The sequence below is a fragment of the Thamnophis sirtalis genome, unplaced genomic scaffold (assembly GCF_051295495.1).
Source record: "Thamnophis sirtalis isolate CommonGarterSnake01/CBP01778 unplaced genomic scaffold, rThaSir2_p1.2 scaffold_11, whole genome shotgun sequence".
NCBI classification, from domain to species: domain Eukaryota; kingdom Metazoa; phylum Chordata; class Lepidosauria; order Squamata; family Natricidae; genus Thamnophis; species Thamnophis sirtalis.
In genome coordinates, this window is record NW_028261391.1 from 32,111,559 (window position 1) to 32,129,677 (window position 18,119).

General features: G+C 39.3%; 1 protein-coding gene across 1 annotated transcript; it reads left to right on the forward strand.

The window, feature by feature from the left end:
* Window positions 1-1,581: 1,581 nt before the first annotated feature.
* On the forward strand, window positions 1,582-17,429 carry FAM124B (family with sequence similarity 124 member B). The gene is made up of 3 exons (XM_014068184.2): window positions 1,582-1,769; window positions 12,501-13,243; window positions 14,790-17,429. Exons 1-3 carry the CDS (start codon window positions 1,709-1,711, stop codon window positions 15,444-15,446), a joined length of 1,461 nt encoding a protein of 486 aa, XP_013923659.2. The 5' UTR covers window positions 1,582-1,708; the 3' UTR covers window positions 15,447-17,429.
* Window positions 17,430-18,119: the final 690 nt, after the last annotated feature.

An 18,119-nucleotide genomic window follows, 5' to 3' on the forward strand; every position in this document is an offset into this window, starting at 1 on the left:
TAGAATATGAAAGATTGAAACCACTAACTTAGTTTACCCAATATCCTGTCTCCCACAGCTAGCCACATTTTAGCTTTATATGTAATATGAATCTAGCCAGTTTGATTAACTTATGGATGACGTGAGGGCCAGCTAAATAAATCCAGAAATTTAGAAACAAGATATAAAGCTGTTACTTTTCATATGATGGCTTGTATCTCTAGCATTCCAAACCTTTAGGAGTCTTTGGCCTGTTAATTTCCACATAATCCAACAGTACGATAAAGTAGAGTCATGCTACATTAAATGTGCATTAAGTTTAAATAGTTTTATATCTTAATATAAACTATTGAAAGCAGAGACTTAATTCTTTTTGGAGAAATCTACATGTGCATGGTCATTATTCAAGGCTTTGATAATCAGCTGGTTGCCATATCTGAAATACCTACTACTGTAAAAACAGAACTTTCATGATATATATTTCAAACACGGTAGAAATTATACGGATAAAAACCTAAGTGAACAATCAAATGTGAGAAGGACTCTGCATTATATATGACAATTATAATGAAGCTCTTACAAATGAGAAAGTTTAGTCTTCAAATGGATTTTTCTAAAGCAGGATGCATAATATGAGGTCAATGTGGTGGTTTATCCATTAGACTACTTGCATATCATTCAAAGCTAAATTCAAAGTTTGGAAAGTTTAAATTATGCTATTCAACTTGTAGAGTGGAAAAAGCCACACTGAGAAATTAAAAACCATTGTGGACTGAAAGGAATATCTGGGTATCAACTGTCCGATGGGTGGCAAGGGGAGGGCTACAAACATAGCAGCAGCAGTGTATTTATTGACATTTTACAAAACGAGGGAGGACAGCTCAAGGCTGCTTGGGGGCTTCAGGTTGTACAGGTCTGATTTGGACCCTACTCATCAGAGGGCTTCCATCTTCTGTTTTGCTATGCTGTGCTATGCTAACCTCAGTGTCTCTGCCTCCTGCAGTGAGACAGGCAAAAGTGTTGCAGTCAGAACCTTTCATCTTTAAGAGTTCCTCCGATGGCAGGCATGACTTTACTCACACTATCTTTGGTTTTCACTTTTCCCCTCAGCTGAGTTACCCTTTAGTAATTGCAGAAATCATTTTATTTAGACATTTTATAATTGAGCGGGCCTATGTTTCATAGAGTTCATACGCCTGTTCAAACCGATTCATTTTCCCACTTAGTATTTCAGTTTAAACTGAAAGTCAGATCAGAGAAAAGGAAACAGAAAAAGCTATTTTTTTTTAAATCAAAGCCTACTTGTTTGGGACTGGCTCATCAGAAGTGGTTTCACAAGCCATAACGCAGAGGGCTGTGTTCCACCACAACATGCTTAACCGGGGGATAAACACAATCGGCTGGCTACTTTCAACCTGCTAAAACCACCAATCGAAACGCCTGGCTTCGCGTGGCACGCCAAGCGCCCAGCAACAGCCCTTTCCCCAACTTCCCCCTAGAGACGCCAAGGCCTCCGGGTCTGTCCCGACGTCTTCCGTGTCCAGCGCCCAGCCTTCCCCTTGCCTCTCTCAGACATTATTACCTTGACAAGCAGCCGCTGACCTCGCGGGGGAGAAAAAAAGCCACCCCTGCGTGACGCGCAGAAGAGGCGGGCCCGCAGAGCGGATGGGCACGCGAAGGCAGCGTCTCCCTTCACTTGTTGCCTGAGGCGTCGAACGAGTCTCAAAAGATGCCCCGAGATGCTTTTCCCGTAGAGGCTGCGGGGAGTGGGCGAGGGGCTGCTGGCGAAGGTAGGACGCTCTTCGCGAAGGCGCCTTGTTGTTTGGTAGTCTAGGCAGCACCAGCAGCGCCGTGTTTTTTTGTTTTTTTTTTGGGGGGGGGAAATTTAATTCTCCCCGTGGCCGTCCGGCGTGTAACGCTGCCCTTCCTTCATTTGCAGCTGGGCAGAACCGGCCGGAGCAGGACCGAAGAGACGAGGTTAGGGTTAGGGTTAGGGATCATCAATTGCAGAAATCATTTTATTTAGGCATTTTATAATTGAGAGGGCCTATCATTTCATGGAGTTCATATGCCTGTTCAACTTCAAACCGAGGTGTCCGCCACTGGCGTTAGCCTGGCAGCCGCTCACTTCTTCCTTTGTTTTGCCAAGTTTTGCCCAGGCTTGTTGTTCGTGTCCTTTCTGCATCGCCGTTCATCTTCCGCTCCGCCCAATAACTTTCAATAACTTTTCAATTGAGAAAGACGTGTAAATCGGCTTTCTTCAGAAATGGGCCTTCCCGACGCCTTGGATTACCAAATCCCATAATTCCCAGTCAGCCGCATCCGACAGCTATTTTGATAGGTGTGATAGGAGTTGTAGTCCAACGTTCTTATAGAATCCCAGGCTGAGGGAGGGTAACATAAAGTAATGGTAAGTTTTAAATGAAGATGGAAAGCAGTAATCTGTCTTTCTAGTTGTAAAGCAATATTGTATGAGCGGATCCTCTAAACCATCATCCTCTCCTGGAGAAACCACCTACTACTTATAGCAGTTTTCTTTTCATCAGTTTATACACATTCCCCTTTTTTCCTCTTTTCCAATTTATAGACGTGGAAATCAATTTGCTGGACGGAAAACCGATCATGGTTTGCATTTGAGATAATTTCAGTAATAATTTGACAGTTTAGAGGCCATTTGACTCCTTACAAGTCTGGACTGCTTGTCATTTTAAAAGGAACACAGAAGGAGAAACATGAAAATGCAAGGAATCTGTTATAATTGCTAGCCAGCTTTTTTGCTGGAAAAAAAACCATGAAGGGGATATTATGTTTACACTTACAAGTGGTCCTCAATTTACAACGTTGACTCTGAAATTATAATGGTACTGAAAAAAAAGCAATTTATGATGTGTTTTCACAGTTATGGCTGTTGCAGCATCTCCTTGATCATGTGATCTAATTCAGGCACTTGGCAACTGGCATGTATTTATGACCGTTGCACTGTCCTGGAATCATGTTATCAGCATTTGTAACCTTCTCAGCTGGCTTCTGACAAGCCAAGTCAATGGGGAAAGCCAGATTCACTTAACAACTGCATAATTCACTTAATGAGTAATTTGTTTAACTGTGAAAAAAGGTTATAAAATGGGGTGCAATTCACTCAATAACTACCTTGCTTAGCAACAGAAATTTTGGACTTAATTGTGGTTGTAAATTAAGGATTACCTGTACTTTATCTAACATATTTGAGAAATGTCATGCATTTAACTCTGGTTTGTTTTGTTTCCATGTTCACAATTTATTAGAAATGATTATATGAACGAGCACCTGTTTGCTGCTGCTGGGGCCTGTTTGCAGCCGTGGCCCATTCTAGAAGAGCTGATTGGCATTGCACAAACCCCCCTCTCCCCTATATTTGCTATATAAGAGACACAGACATTTGCACCCACTTTTTGGGGGGGAGGTGGTACATCTTATATTCTGAAAAATATGGTAAATGTCAGGTTTCTACTGACTCTTATTTCTAGGCATTTGATTGTCCAGACATGTCAGGGAGTTGAATGGTTTCTTGTAATCAATCCAAGCTACACTACATTACATTCAAGTTGGTCTTCCTTCTCTTACAGTTTTCCAAAATCATTTTGTCAGTTAGGAGTTGATCATTTGTTCCACTGCTGTGTGGGCAATTTTCTTTCTGTTCAGGTGGAAAGGGCTTGTTTTCGGCTAGATGCTATTGAACTTTATCAGCTACATACTAGTTAGTAACTTGAAAGTTGTTGGTAAGTGGATAATTGGTCTGTAATTGCCTCTGTTACTCCTTTTGCTGGATCTTTCACTATCATATAGATTCTACCAGATGTTAACTAATCTTCAATTTCACCTCTGTAGTATGTTGTTAAACTGCTTGGCCACAAATGGATTAGACAAGTCAGATGTTTCAACCAAAAAAATCATGTAGTTCATCTCCACATGATGTTGATCAATTCTTGATCTTTGTCTTTTTCTCTACCATTTTAGTTATTGAATTATTACATGTTATTTCATTTCACCTTTTTTATTTTATCCTCCTTTATCCAAGCTGCATTCTTGTTGTATCTCTTTGGATTGTCCCATAGTTGCACCCAGAACTGCATTGTTTCTTTGTTGTCAGGTGTTGTCTCCTGACCGAAGCTCCTCCATTGTGGTTTATTAGAAATGTTTCTGATCCCACTGAATTTGGATATTGTGCCTACAGTGTTCAATTTGAGATTCATTATGATTATCTGCTTAGCTAATAAAGCTACAGTTTACATGGAAGTACCTAGAGACAGCAGAATAGAAAAGAAAGAAAAATGGAGAAAATCTTAAAATACGAAGATTTGCAAATAGAATTAGAATGACTGGCAAGAGAAAGCAAAATACTACCAATAATGAAAATTATCTTGGGTGCAAACCCAAAACATCTGGAACACCATTTTTACCCACTGGCATTGACAAAATCATCATCATCCAACAGCAAAAGGTAGCTTTACTTGGAAAAGCTTACAATATACGACAATACCTTTAACACCAACAGACAACAATATGTGCCTCTCCCAGGTCATTGGGAAGGGTTTGATAGGTGAATAAATATGCTAAAGACAGTTTAAACATTTGGTTGACTATGACAAACTCTAATGATAATTGAAGAGCATTAATATCTCCTTATCATACTGGGAATAACAATTTGATCTTTGTCACAAATTTGAGTCCTTTACTCTTGAATATTTTTATTAATGACTTAGATGAGTGAATGCTTATTAGATCTCCAGATGATGCAAACTTGGGTGGGAAAATATAAATAAAAATTTAAAACAATATGGATGGATTGCAATTTTGTACTGCTCTATTAATAAGTTCTCTATTTTGCATTGATCATACAAACTCCAATCTGGGTATTATATTTAAAGAAAATGCAGAGAAACACAATGAAGTTGATCTTGGGGCTAAATATTATGTGGAGAGATGGTGGTAACTGTTTTAACTTTGAGGGGGGAAATGACTGTTTAAAGATCTAAAGGGAAATCATATAAAGACAGATCAATACCTATTCTTGCTTGCTCAGTTTTGGATCATAGCAGGGACGTGCAGTCACTAGAGGCAAGGGAGGCGGAGCCTCCCCAGTCTCCTGAGAGAAAGGAAAGAGTTTTAAATTTTTTTTTTTAATGAATTAAAGCCAGGATAGTTGCTACCAGATTTCAAGTTACAGTGGCTTGGTGTCTGCTCTCAGTGTTAACTAGGAGGAGGCGAGAGAACTCGGAGCCTCTTTTGCTTCAGGAATTTTTCGCCTTTTAAAAGTTAAGGCAGAGTTAAAAAGCAAAAGATTTAATATGCAAAAGAGGCACTGATTCTCCCGCCTCCTGATCTGGGAGCAGCGAATCATGTCTTGCACTTGAGCGACTGCGCAAGTGCAAGGGTGATTCTGGAGAGGTTTTTCTTTGACCACTAGCCGCCATTTCTTCAGCAGCCAGCCCAGCACCGAGCGAGGAGGACGAGGAGGAGGAGGAGGAGAAGAGCGGTGAGCCCTTGTCAGGTGGGGGTGGGTGGCTGGCTGGCTGGGAGGAGAAGAGCGGTGAGTCTTTGTGCCGGCCAGCCAGCCGGCCAAGCAGGGAGCAGGTCGGGTGGGGGTGAGTGGCTGGCTGGCTGGGAGAAGAGCGGTAAGTCCCTCCCCAGCCAGCCAGCCACTCACCCGCACCCGACCTGCTCCCTGCTTGGCCGGCCGACTGGCCGGCACAAAGACTCACCGCTCTTCTCCTCCCAGCCAGCCAGCCACCCACCCCCACCCGACCTGCTCCCTGCCTGGCCGGCCAGCCGGCACAAAGACAAACCGCACTTCTCCTCCCAGCCAGCCAGCCACCCGACCTGCTCCCAAGAATGTCAGCGGGGACGGAGGAGACGGGGGGGCGAGGCGGCAGAGCGCGGCAGCGGCGAGAAGCAACACCCACGTCGCTGTGTCCGACAGGCATCTCGCGTTTAAACGATTTTTAATAAGATTTTTCATACCTGTATGAAATGGTATGAGGTCTCCTGCTTGAGCAAGGGGATGGATTATATTCTAGATTTTTCCAGTGATTGATTCAGAAACCAGTCATAACAGGGTACCCAAAATGTCTCTCTGCCTTCGCAGACTTTATTGCTTTTTATACAGTTTTAACAATCAGGTCGTCTATGAATGATTTAGCACAGGGCTCTCCACGAACATGCGCTTCGCCACAGGGGAGAAGCGGCTCTCTTCCAGCCTTGCTCTGCTCCCATGTGGGATGGCTTTCCTCACTGGGCCAGGTGGCCCGGCTATCTGAGGCCCACCAAGGCTCCTCGGCACTGCGGTATTTAACAAGCAGCAAAGAGTATATAGCAACAGCATCATTATTGGTGTATTCTTGTCAATTTTTAAAACCATCCCAGCCAAGGTAGAGTCTCGCATATCTTGATGGTTCCTGGTGCTGCCTGGAGGTGCTAATTAGGTGCGCTCATAGACATTTGAGGTAAACAGTTACTGAGGCGCGGCAGTTTGCTGAACACAGCCTCTACGTAACCTTTATATGACCTCTATCTCTACATCTCACTCTTTTCTATTGTGTTAGACAAGGTATCGTAAGAGGGGTCATAATCAGGAGAGGAACATCCTTGTGTTGCTTATGCAGGGCATATACCTGACCCTGAGGCAGTGTGGGAGGGGGTTTAGGGTGAAAAGCTGTGATGCATATATTGCAAAAGGAAGGAAGACACTGAACAAAACAGCCCCCACCAATCAAAATAGCACAAATAATGGCTCAATAATGTAGGACATTTCCCAATAAGCCTGTGGGCAACCAAGCCCAAAGGCTTTCCCACCAAAATCCTAAAGTATCAATTTTCAAATCAGAGGCTAAATTGTGTAAAATATTGAGCCGGTGCTGGATGGTTCATGATTTATCTGAAAGGTTAAAACAACACATCCCTTCGAAACTTTCACAACCCAAATGCTGCCACAGAAGCAAATAATTAATAGCAGCGTGGTTTTGTAAAATAGCCTTTTGCAAAGCTTGCAACTCGTGGTTGATTGCTGAAATAGCTGAAGAAGTAGCATAAATTGTTTTTGCCAAATTACACGCAACAGTGTTAATGTTAAAATGAGCGTGAGCAGCAATCGCTGGCACACCCACTATAGATATAGCCAATGCTACGTATTCCGCTTTATTAAGTAAAGCTGTCTTAGAGTCACAAGTGCTACGTAGCATCACTCCACGTCAAGAACGGTATGAGTGAATTTGCTGTTTGGAAAGCAAAACAGGAATCAACCAGCTGAGACAACACTGTGCTTCACTAATATTAGCAGGAATATAATTAAAAGTTTCTTGACCACATGTAAAAAACCATCCTTCTCTAATATCAGGCAGAAGTAGCCTTCTGCTTGATATTAGAGAAGGCTTGATGAGGCTTGCCAGAAACAGGCACTTTTCCAAATGTTTGGTAGGCGCATTCAGAAGAAACCTGTAAAGTGGCAGCTGATAAACCAATCTGAGCATCAACTGGAGCAAAGGGCTCAGATCCGTACAATTGATCAGGAATGAAGACCCCTCCCTTTGAGTGAAGAGCATGCACAGCACATTGGTGTTTAAATTCATTGTCCAAACCACATATTGCGCTGGAGTAAGCAACATGTGAAAGGTTGTTTTCCAATCTTCAGGTACCAAAATATGATTTGTCATAATGGCTCCCCGCATTCCCTGCATATAGGTACTACCCAAACCCATACTATATCTCTAATACCTTTTCTAAGTTCCGTTAAAACTGCATATGACAAGAGGACAATATTCTACTATCTAAGCTCTATTCTGATCTACTTGTCCCGTAGCGTGTACTGGACAAACAGACAACAATTCAGCAATTTATTCTATATTCTCCCCCCCACACTTTTGCTAATTGTTCCTCTAGAATTTGCCTCATGGGAGTTTACAATGGCCGTGGAGAAGCAGAAGAATTAGCCTCTTCATGAGGAGCTGAAGGTCCAATTGAAGATGATTTCGTGGGAATAATTTTTATTTGATTGTAATCAGGTGTAGATTTTGTGGTCAATTATCCTGCCAAAGCATCAGAGCCAAATTTTTCCACTGCTTGATGGCATTGAAACCATAGATGTAATATCTGTATTGGAGCCCGGGGTTCAAGATGTAAAGTATGCCCTATCTTTGTCCAATCCCGTAAATGGAGCATCCCACTCTCCGGATACCAGGGACAATGTTTTCCTATCTCCCCAACCAGCTTCCTTATATCTGCCTCAGGTGCTGTAACACCTGACTTTTGTAACAGGAATCGAAGTTCCTGTACATGTTGGTGCTGTGTTGAGATAGATTGCAACCCACCACTGATGTATAGTCTTACAAGAAAAACCATAATCTGGACAAGTCTCATGTTTCTAGGTATAGAGAATTTTGGATTTTGAATATTGAATATTTTTCCAAGGCCTTCATTACTACTTTAGAAATCTGTTATCGAAAGTAGTTTTTAACTACTAGTTCATTTACAGTTAATCATAGAAGTTATCTCCCAGTTTAATATCTTCATTATCAATTCTGAGACTACTTTTAATACCTGTTATTATTTAATCTTGATATATAATTGTAGTCTCATTCTTTACTATGCTCATTGATTTTCATTACTATATGTTGTAGATAATTTGCATTTTAGTTATCAGCTATTTCTTGCTCTGAATTTGTATTTCTGAACTGAGTAGGATGTTGAATTTAAAGGCACAGTTGTGTGGCACAAAGAACACTTTGAAAACAAAACTATAGAGATTATGCCTTTTAAAAAAAAGTCTTTGGGAAATCTAGTCCTGATTTTTTTTTCAGTTTCCTGATTGACTTTAGAATACAAAAGCTGAATGTTGGTACAGCTGTGATTTTAAGAATTCTCTGACTGCTCATCATATTTTAGTGGATGATGTGCACATCTCTTAGATTGATATTCTTATTGACTTTCTTATTGACTGCTGAAGATGTCCAATTAAGATAAATGTTAATGAATCATTTAGTTCTACTTTGGAATTCAAGTTTTCAAAATATCCAATTAAGCTATTTTGCATAAACTACTAGATTGCAGCATGTGATTGCACGATGAGTAAAAGAGAAGAAAACATTCCAACTGTTTCAGTTTTTCTGCATAAATAAGAGGTTGAACAAAAGACTGAACTTAAACAGTACTGCTCAAAATGTACAATATTTCTTTTTAAAGTATTTTAAAATCTGATTTATAAAATAAGGTATTCCTTTGCATGTCTTGTATTTCACTTCTTAGAGTATTATCTGTTAGTATGCAAGTACCGCAGTTCTTTAAACAAGATTTTTTTGAAGCAACTAGCTAAGAAATTTGATGGCAAAAATAACAGGTGTATGTAATGTAAGAAATTAAAGTAATTTATATTGTTTTATGTATATACTTTCCTCTAATTGAATGGTGAAAAACACACAAAGGATATTTAAAGCTTTTAAGAACTCCCTGGCAATAGAAATTGTGGCAAGTGAAAAAATATACTTCACTGAAAGTCCAATCAGCTTCTACCCACCTGGTGTATTCTTCTCTTTAAAAAAAGTAGACTAGTATTTTCATCATTCCTAGCAGAGCCAAGGTGGCGCAGTGGTTAAATGCAGCACTGCAGGCTACTGCTAGATCAGCAGGTCAGCGGTTCAAATCTCACCGGCTCAGGGTTGACTCAGCCTTCCATCCTTCCGAGGTGGGTAAAATGAGGACCCAGATTGTTGGGGGCAATATGCTGACTCTCTGTAAACCGCTTAGAGAGGCCTGAAAGGCCTATGAAGTGGTATATAAGTCTACTGCTATTGCTATTGCTATTGCTAGCAAAATTGGGGGGGGGGAGAGAGATTGGGCAACTTATATGAAGCATGAAGACACTAGAAGTATTAAATTTTGACATAACATTAATGAACCCACCTGATTAATTGCTAGTAAAATAAATGAAACACTATGCAATATTCATTCATGGACAAATTAGAGTTTTCAGTTAGCTAGAGCATTAGCATACACCCACATGAGAAAGTTGTTCAGAGCAGGTGATAATTAAGGGTAATAGAATAATTGTTATGTAGCATGGTTTTTCCCAGCCCACATCTTTTGATTTTAAAGCTCTTTAGACTAGTGTGGAAAATACATGGTAAAATGTATATTATTAGAGCAAAATTATGAGCAAAACAATTCTTTATATGTCCTTTACAATTTAGAAAGGGGATTTGCTACAGTAATATAATTTACTTGCTTCTAAAAATTTTGGATCTATTCCACTGATGATTCTTGTTTTAGTAAAACAAAACACAACATACAGTATAAAATTACAATTTTAATTTTGAAAAGAGGGATATTGAAGTCCATCTCCTTTACTCTATTTACTTTACAAGTGGGGAACATAATCTTTTGAGAGAAGAGCCACTGTGAAATTAGTTCAGGACATGCAGAATTTTTGAGAGATCCCCAAATTTATATATATATTATTAATTTTAATTCATTAATTTAACACAGAGTATTGTCCTTAGCTAAATTTTTAAAGTCCTCTAGAAGGAAACAGTTTCTATCTCTGACAAGATCAATTTACCCCATAGCCTAGTGGAGAAGAGATGGAGAAAGACAAAAACAAAACTTGTTCATTGTTTGCTTAAGCTCCAGCAATCATAACATAGCACATCTATGGATTACTCAAAACGTTTGTCCACTGTTGGTTTAACAGATACTTAAACCACTAGTTTTATTTACCACTGAGATATCTTGGTGATTATTAAAACCTATTGGCTCTAGAATTGGGTGGTATATTTAAAAAGTCCTTTAGAAATATCCCATCTTGGGTAAGGATCAATTGTAGATTATTCAACTAAAATACTGCTCTAGATCATGTGCATATATTATTTGCTTTAAATCTCCATTCATGCTTGCTGTAATATCCAGGAAATTTTCATTTTAAAAAGCAAACATGGCCCTTTAAAATGAAACTAGATTTGCTGTCCTTGGGTCATGCCTTGCCTCCAAGTGATTCTAAGATTATAATGCAAGGAAAGTATTTGATTATTTAAGAAAAGTAAATAACTATGATTTCTGAAACTATGGTTTAGCAAGGAAACTATAGTTTAGGACTATATTAGGAGGTAAACAGCTTTAACACAACATTATTGTTATGGAAATTGAACTTTTATTTAAACTTAACTGTGGACAAGCTGTTTTTCCTATCAATGTGTTCTTGTCTATGGAATGACTTGCCTCTAGAAGTTATGGGTGCTCTAATACTGGAGTGTTTAAGAAGACACTCCAGTATTAGAAGAGATTGAAAATGGTATAGAGTTTCCTGCTTGACAAGGGGATTGGACTAGAAGACCTCCAAGATCTTTTGAAAAAGTAGCTTTGGGACAACCATGACCTAGATGACTGAAATTTTTCATAAATATTAAATATTCCTTCCAACTCTGTTATTCTGTATTATTTAAATACGTGCTCACATGATTGATTACCACTTCCCATGAACTAGAACTACCTCGTCCATAGCTAGTTTTGTTTCAGCTTCTCTAAAGCAGCTATTGCTCTGAAATATCATGTCAGAATGTTTTGCATTTTCAAGGTTGATCCCAAATCCATGAACTGGTAACTAGGTCACAGACCTCTTCAGAAGGCAGAAATGTTCAATTCTTTAGTGTGATAAAACAAGCCCGTGGAATAACTGGAACAGAGCCAATTGGCATTGTAAGGAGCAGCAGTTAGTCAAACTGGCATTTAGAGTCTGTTTCCTTCACGTCTTGTCTTTCCTGACTGACATTCTTCCTGTTATCTTTGGTATTCACTTTGACTCTCTGCAATTGTCCAATTTCCTTTCTTTTTTTAAAAAGAATGGTTTATCAGCACAAGCCCAGGAAGGGTGTTGTCACAGGAAGGTTGCTGCCTTTGTAAAGTGGGCATGCACACACAGATGGTGGGGAGGGGGAGATATGAGACTTTAAAATGCAAACATCACCTTGTATTTACATAATATAATGGCAGGATCCAGGCAAGTTGATTACTTCTCTGAAACTGTCAAGATTTCACTTGATTATTTATATAATATAGGCAGATATATAGATGTGGATATACATACATACATACATACATACATACATACATACATACATACATACATACACACACACACACACACACACACACACACACACACACACATCTCCTTTGAAGAAGGATGCAGGGCATTTGAAATCATTGAAATTGTATAGTATATTAATTCTTGCTTGATTGAAAAGATAGGAGATCTTACTGTATATTACTGAATATTCCTTCTTTCTATTACTGGAACTTCAGATATAATATATAAATAATAAACTAAGATAAAATTTTATTTGAATTCTGCGGTGTACAGATATTTGTAAAGCTTAGAGAAGTGCTCAAAGGAGAATTAGCTGGGAAGAGTGAGTTTTATTTTTTTAAAACATGGCTATTGTACATATACGATCCTGAAATCAATAAAGCACTGATTATATTACTACTTGTATTTGAAGGTCACAGTGCAATGGATGTGAGAGGAGATTCCATGAGGATGACTGTACACCTGCTTGCAAACACTGGACATGCAATGCACTTGCAACAAGCTCTTGATCAACTTCAAGAATGGATCTGCCTGGACATCCGCCTCTTTCTTGTCTCAGAACGCCCTTCTCCAATTAAGTATTATGAGACATACCGCCAAAAGAGTTCCAGGTTTCCTAGTACTTCTGTGCTCCTTTTTTTGCATGAGGACTTTGGAGAAGAACGGTTTTTCCAGGTCCATGACTTCTTCCAACATCCACCATGGCAGCCTGTCCACATTGAGTGTCCCAACAGAAAGCTACCCCTCCATGCTCTTGATCATCAGGACTTCTATGGACTGGATGAGCATATGCCAATATGGGGCCTGAGACAAGTTCACTATGGCATGGAAATCCTGCGTGTGACTCTCTATTGTAGCTTTGATAATTATGAGGATGCAGTAAGGCTTTATGAGACAATCCTGCAGAAAGAAGCATCTGTCCAAAAAAGTGGCTTCTGTGCTTTTCTACTGTACACAACACGGAGCCTTGTGGTTCAGCTCTGCTTGAAGCAGCTGCCTTTGGGGATGAGTGTTGAACTGAAGGAATCTTCAGTATTGCAGTTCAAAGTGTATGAAATTGGAGAGCTGGTTCCACTTTTGCCCAATCCCTGTGTCCCAATAAGCAATACTAGATGGCAAACAGAAGACTATGAAGGAAATAAGATCCTGCTGCAGGTACTTCTTGTCACTGCAATAGATACCGAAGACATGATGATAGAACTTTTGTATTGTCCTTAGTATGAATGCAATAGCTGGTAGTGCTGATAATTTATTTCACAGATATATTTGGTATGACTGTGCAGAGTGATTGTAGAGGCATTTTGTTCATTGGCATAAGAAACCACCGCTTTGTCCCATTGGTTGATTATTGACTGATGAAACATATTTTTAAGTGTTGAGGCAAGAATGTCTTCCAGAAAACCTAATGTGATTCTTCTGAAAACTTTTAGAGATACAGATGGTATTTCTGTTTAAATTGCATGTGGTTATGATTTTAGAAAGCAATCAAAGCCAAACTTTCTAAATGTTGAAGTTGATTTGCAAAGGCAAAATATTAATGCTCTTTGCAATTATATATGAATCAAACATTTTAACATTTTGTCTTGCTATGCAGTCATTAAAAGACAAACAAAATCCTTCAAAAAGCCATCTGGACTTCAGTAGGCTTGTGGCTGGCAACAAATCCAATAACATGTAAAATGAATGTTCATGCCTGGAATTAGGCCTTTTAAAAATTATCATAAACATGTATAAACAAGTAGACCAATTAAAAAATAGAATTGTTCAAAAGAACATTTTAGGGTAACAATCAACCCTTTCACTTGGTACAGGTGATATCTTTTCAGTGTTTGTGTGCTTAATTATTTCCACTACTGTTCCACTTTTTCTGCCCCCACCCCAACTCTTATTTTCTGATATTTGGCAGATAGATAGCAATGAGGCAGAGGAACAGCTGGAGCCTGTTCCCAGTGTGCGCAGAGCTGCCAGAAGATAAGACCAACTAAGAAAGCAGGGTTGATTTAGGAATAAAGCCACACCTTGCAGGTGATTGGCCCCTCCCATAGGAAACAAAAGAAGAGTGAATGGGGAGTGGGCTTTTGCAGGAAACAATTTGTTCATTCGGTAGTTTCAAGAGTGGAAAGTTCTATTTGTGACTATAAGAGACTCTGCAATGTTTTGCCTGCACTGTGTTTGGAAACTAGTTATTCGGCAACTCTCCAAATGAGATAAGGTTTCTGTTTATAAACATTCCTCTGAAAGACTGTTTGCTAAGCCTTGCTGACTGTGAATGAAATGAATTCACAGTCGTATAAATAAAAGGCGTTTTGCTGGGACCAAGACTACTTCTTGCTTTTTAAGGAAGCCTGGGTCAGAACACATAGATTCATAGGATCCTTTAGTCTTCTGCTGGGCTGTGGGACCGTCTTAGCTGTGCATTTGTATCTGTCATGCCATCTCCTATTACATTTAAGATATATATTATTCCTTAGTTTTTATTGAAGCATAACCAGAATACACACTAAAATGTGAAGCTCATGTTGACAGGTTCAAATAAGTTTTATACTGATATTCAAGGCTAAGTATGTGTTTTCTTTACCTATGTCCTTAGTAGAACTCTTTAATTACTGATTTGTGATTCGTGGTTTTATAAGATCTATAAGTGTAGATCTGACTTTATTACTATTGTCAAGATGCAGTTAATTTATTTTTTTCCCTACAGGTTCAGAGCAGAGGCTCAAAGCACAATGGAACTCAGTCTCTAATTTCTAATTGGCGCAACAGCACTGATGAGAAAGGATCTCCCCATTACTGCTGTGATTTATGCTCCAGTGTACCTTCAATGGCTCCCAGAACTGCTGTTCAGCAGAAAAACCGGACACTTCGAGCCATGAAAAATAAAAACAAATCCTCAAGGAGGATGGTTCAAAATCCTGCACATCTTTTCATCCCTTCACAAAGCAGCTTTAATTCTTCCCCAAGTTTGTATAATATAGCACATTCTTCTTTGCAAGATTTAAGCCCTTCCCCGATGAACCTGGGCACTAAATTGAGACATTCCAGCCATGAGCTCTGGCTATGCGAGAACAAAGCAGAGGAGGAGGAAGAAACTAACGTTGACACAGGCAAGAGAGTAGCACCTTTTAAATGTGCTAACTCTCCCCTAAACAGATTTTCCAAGGACTTACAAAAAGAACTTCTTCCGTCCCAGGCACCAAACAGTTCATTTATGGGAGCAGGTTTGGGTTCTGAGGATAGGAACTCTCTATTGTCTTTGCATCATGCTGAAATTAATAAAAGATCAGGATTTAGTCGTTTTCAGCTGAGCACATCAGAAGAAAGTGATGGGAATGAGAAAGATGAAGAGTTTTTTATATGATTTGAAACTTTGTTGCAGTGGTGGATTTCAAAATTTTTAGAACCTCCTCTGTAGGTGTGGCGTGCTTTGTGAGAGTGGCTTGCCGGCCATGTGACTGAGTGGGAGAGGCTTGCTGGCCATGTGACTGAGTGGGAGTGGCTTGGAAGTCATGTGACTGGGTGGGCATGGCCAACTTCTAAAATGTGGTGAAACTCATTTAACAACACTGTTGCTTAGCAACCAAAATGTTGGCTCAGGAATTCTGGCATTGAAGCACGCAAGTCTTAAAGCTGTCAGGTTACAAGACCCTTGCACCCCTAGTCCTTTAGAAAAAAAACCCAGGGGTGTTCAAACTTGACAGCTTTAAGACTTGTGGATTTCAACTCCCAGAATTCCTCCTCCAGTCATGTTGGCTCAGGAAATCTGGCATTGAAGCACGCAAGTCTTAAAGCTGTCAAGTTACAAAAGCCTTGCGCTCCTAGCCCTTTAGAAAAAAAAACCCAGGGATATTCAAACTTGACTGCTTTAAGACTTGTGGACTTCAACTCCCAGAATTCCTCCTATTGCTCCTCATCTTGATGATGTGCAGACGAGCGGGGGGAGGGAACTGGAACCGGTTCTAAACAGCACTGTAGATTTGTGGAACCTCTTCTTTAGAAGAGGTTAGAACTGGCAGGAACCCACCCCTGCTTCGTTGTATCTTTTACTGCCGTAATTTTGGAATATCAGAAGGTCCAATTGATCTATGCTTCCGTATAAATAATCTAGCAGCCAATGCTATGCTATCTTTTTATATTAGCGCTACAAAGAAAGGTTTATAAAAATACTTGGGGGAAAAGAAGAAGAAAATAAAGTTTGCTATATAAATTTCATGCACTGGAGAACATTGTGCAATAGATTGGAAGAAGCCATTCATTTTAATGCACCACATGAACTGATAGAAATTCACTAAAAATCTAGGACAAAACCCCAAACCTAGGAAGGCCTAAAAGAAATTTGGGAGTCATCAAGTTGGGATGATAAGAATAGTGTTTTAGTTAATTTTGACTCATCTAAGAAGCTCATCAGAATTTGATCTCATTCATTCTTGGATAGGACCTCCAAAAATATCCTAGAAGAAAGTAATGTAAAAATTATTGCCACCAAGAAAATATTTGGACACATTCAGGACATCATGAAGGTTCAAGCTTAACTTTTCCCACACCATAGAAATTAATTTAAAGATATAGAAAACATTAGCCATTTTAATTTTCCCATCATTACTATGGTAAGCCTGTCCTCATTTTCCCCATGCTTCCTGTACTACATCTTGATGGCAAAAGTATAAAAATGCAACTTTGGGTCTTTGGAACTGATGTCTTTCCATTGTTGAAAATGCAACTTATAAAGCAGAGGGGCACACTGTCAATCTGGCTTCTGAAAAAGCTACACTTTTTAGAATGGGCAAGATTAGACAATATATCTAAGGCCAGGATAAATGCTACATTTCATTAAGCATAATTTAAATATGTCAATTTATTTAAGCTAAACTGATTATTCTACTGTTCATTTATTTTCATTACATTCATATTGAAACTGAGTAGCAATTTTTCCAGATTGCTGTGGAGAATGTATCAAAGCTTCTGGAGCTCAGTTTTTGCACCTTGATAGAAAACATAGTGCTACTGTTATGACTACTGTATTTATATTACTTAAACTATGAGCTGCTTTTATCTAGCTGATGATACTTGATAATGAGTTCTAGGGAACAGGAAACAAACACTGAGCTTGTTAAGTAACATGCCATATCCCTTTCTCAACCTGTGTATCAGACAACTTAGATATACAACCAGAAGGCTGAGCTATATTCAGAATTATATGTAACTATAAGAAGAATGGCAAATATAGGTATGACACTGTGCACTTGCTTTAACAGATGAGTTAAACTTGTCAATAAAGAAGGATTGGCTTGTGAACCCATCATTTATTGCAGGAGTCTCTCAATGCATTTCTGTCTCAACTGCGTTTCCCTGCTTCATCTCGGATATCCTTACATATTTCCTTCCTATTTCTTGTTGATACACTTCACACTACACAGTTATGCCTATCAAAGAACTGTATTTGATGTCATATCTGGACTAAAACAATCCCAAATTGTTTGAGATATAAACTGAAATGCATCTGGGTTGTTGTTGCTGTTTGGGGGGGTAGGGGGATTGGGCATGGATCATCTGCAATCAGCTATCCTGGAATCAGCAACACCAACCTACTCTGTGTGGTTGGAAGGAATCTCAGGCAGCATCCCAAACAGGGAATGTGAAGGGACATCACTTGAATTCTAATAATAAAGTATTTAGATTGGATGCCTGAAGGAGTGCATTGAAATTAACATTTATATTTCTTTATTTTCTGTATCATTAAAATAGAAGAGCTGATCTATTTGTATTTAATCATCCAGGTTCAGATTTCCACTTTATCATGAAATTCACTGGCTTTGGCGATTCATTCTCTCTCTGCAAAAATAATCAAATGAAGTAGTTACCATAAGATGAGAAATAAATCTCATCAACTTAAGGGAGGGTGGGAAGGAGAGGTGGGAGGGAAAGTATAAGGCTCTGTCTAATTCAAGCACGGTGATCGAACCCAGATCTCTCAATTTCTGCTAGAAACAGAAAAAAAGTTTGAAAGGGTGTCTATCAGAGGTCAGAAAAAGAA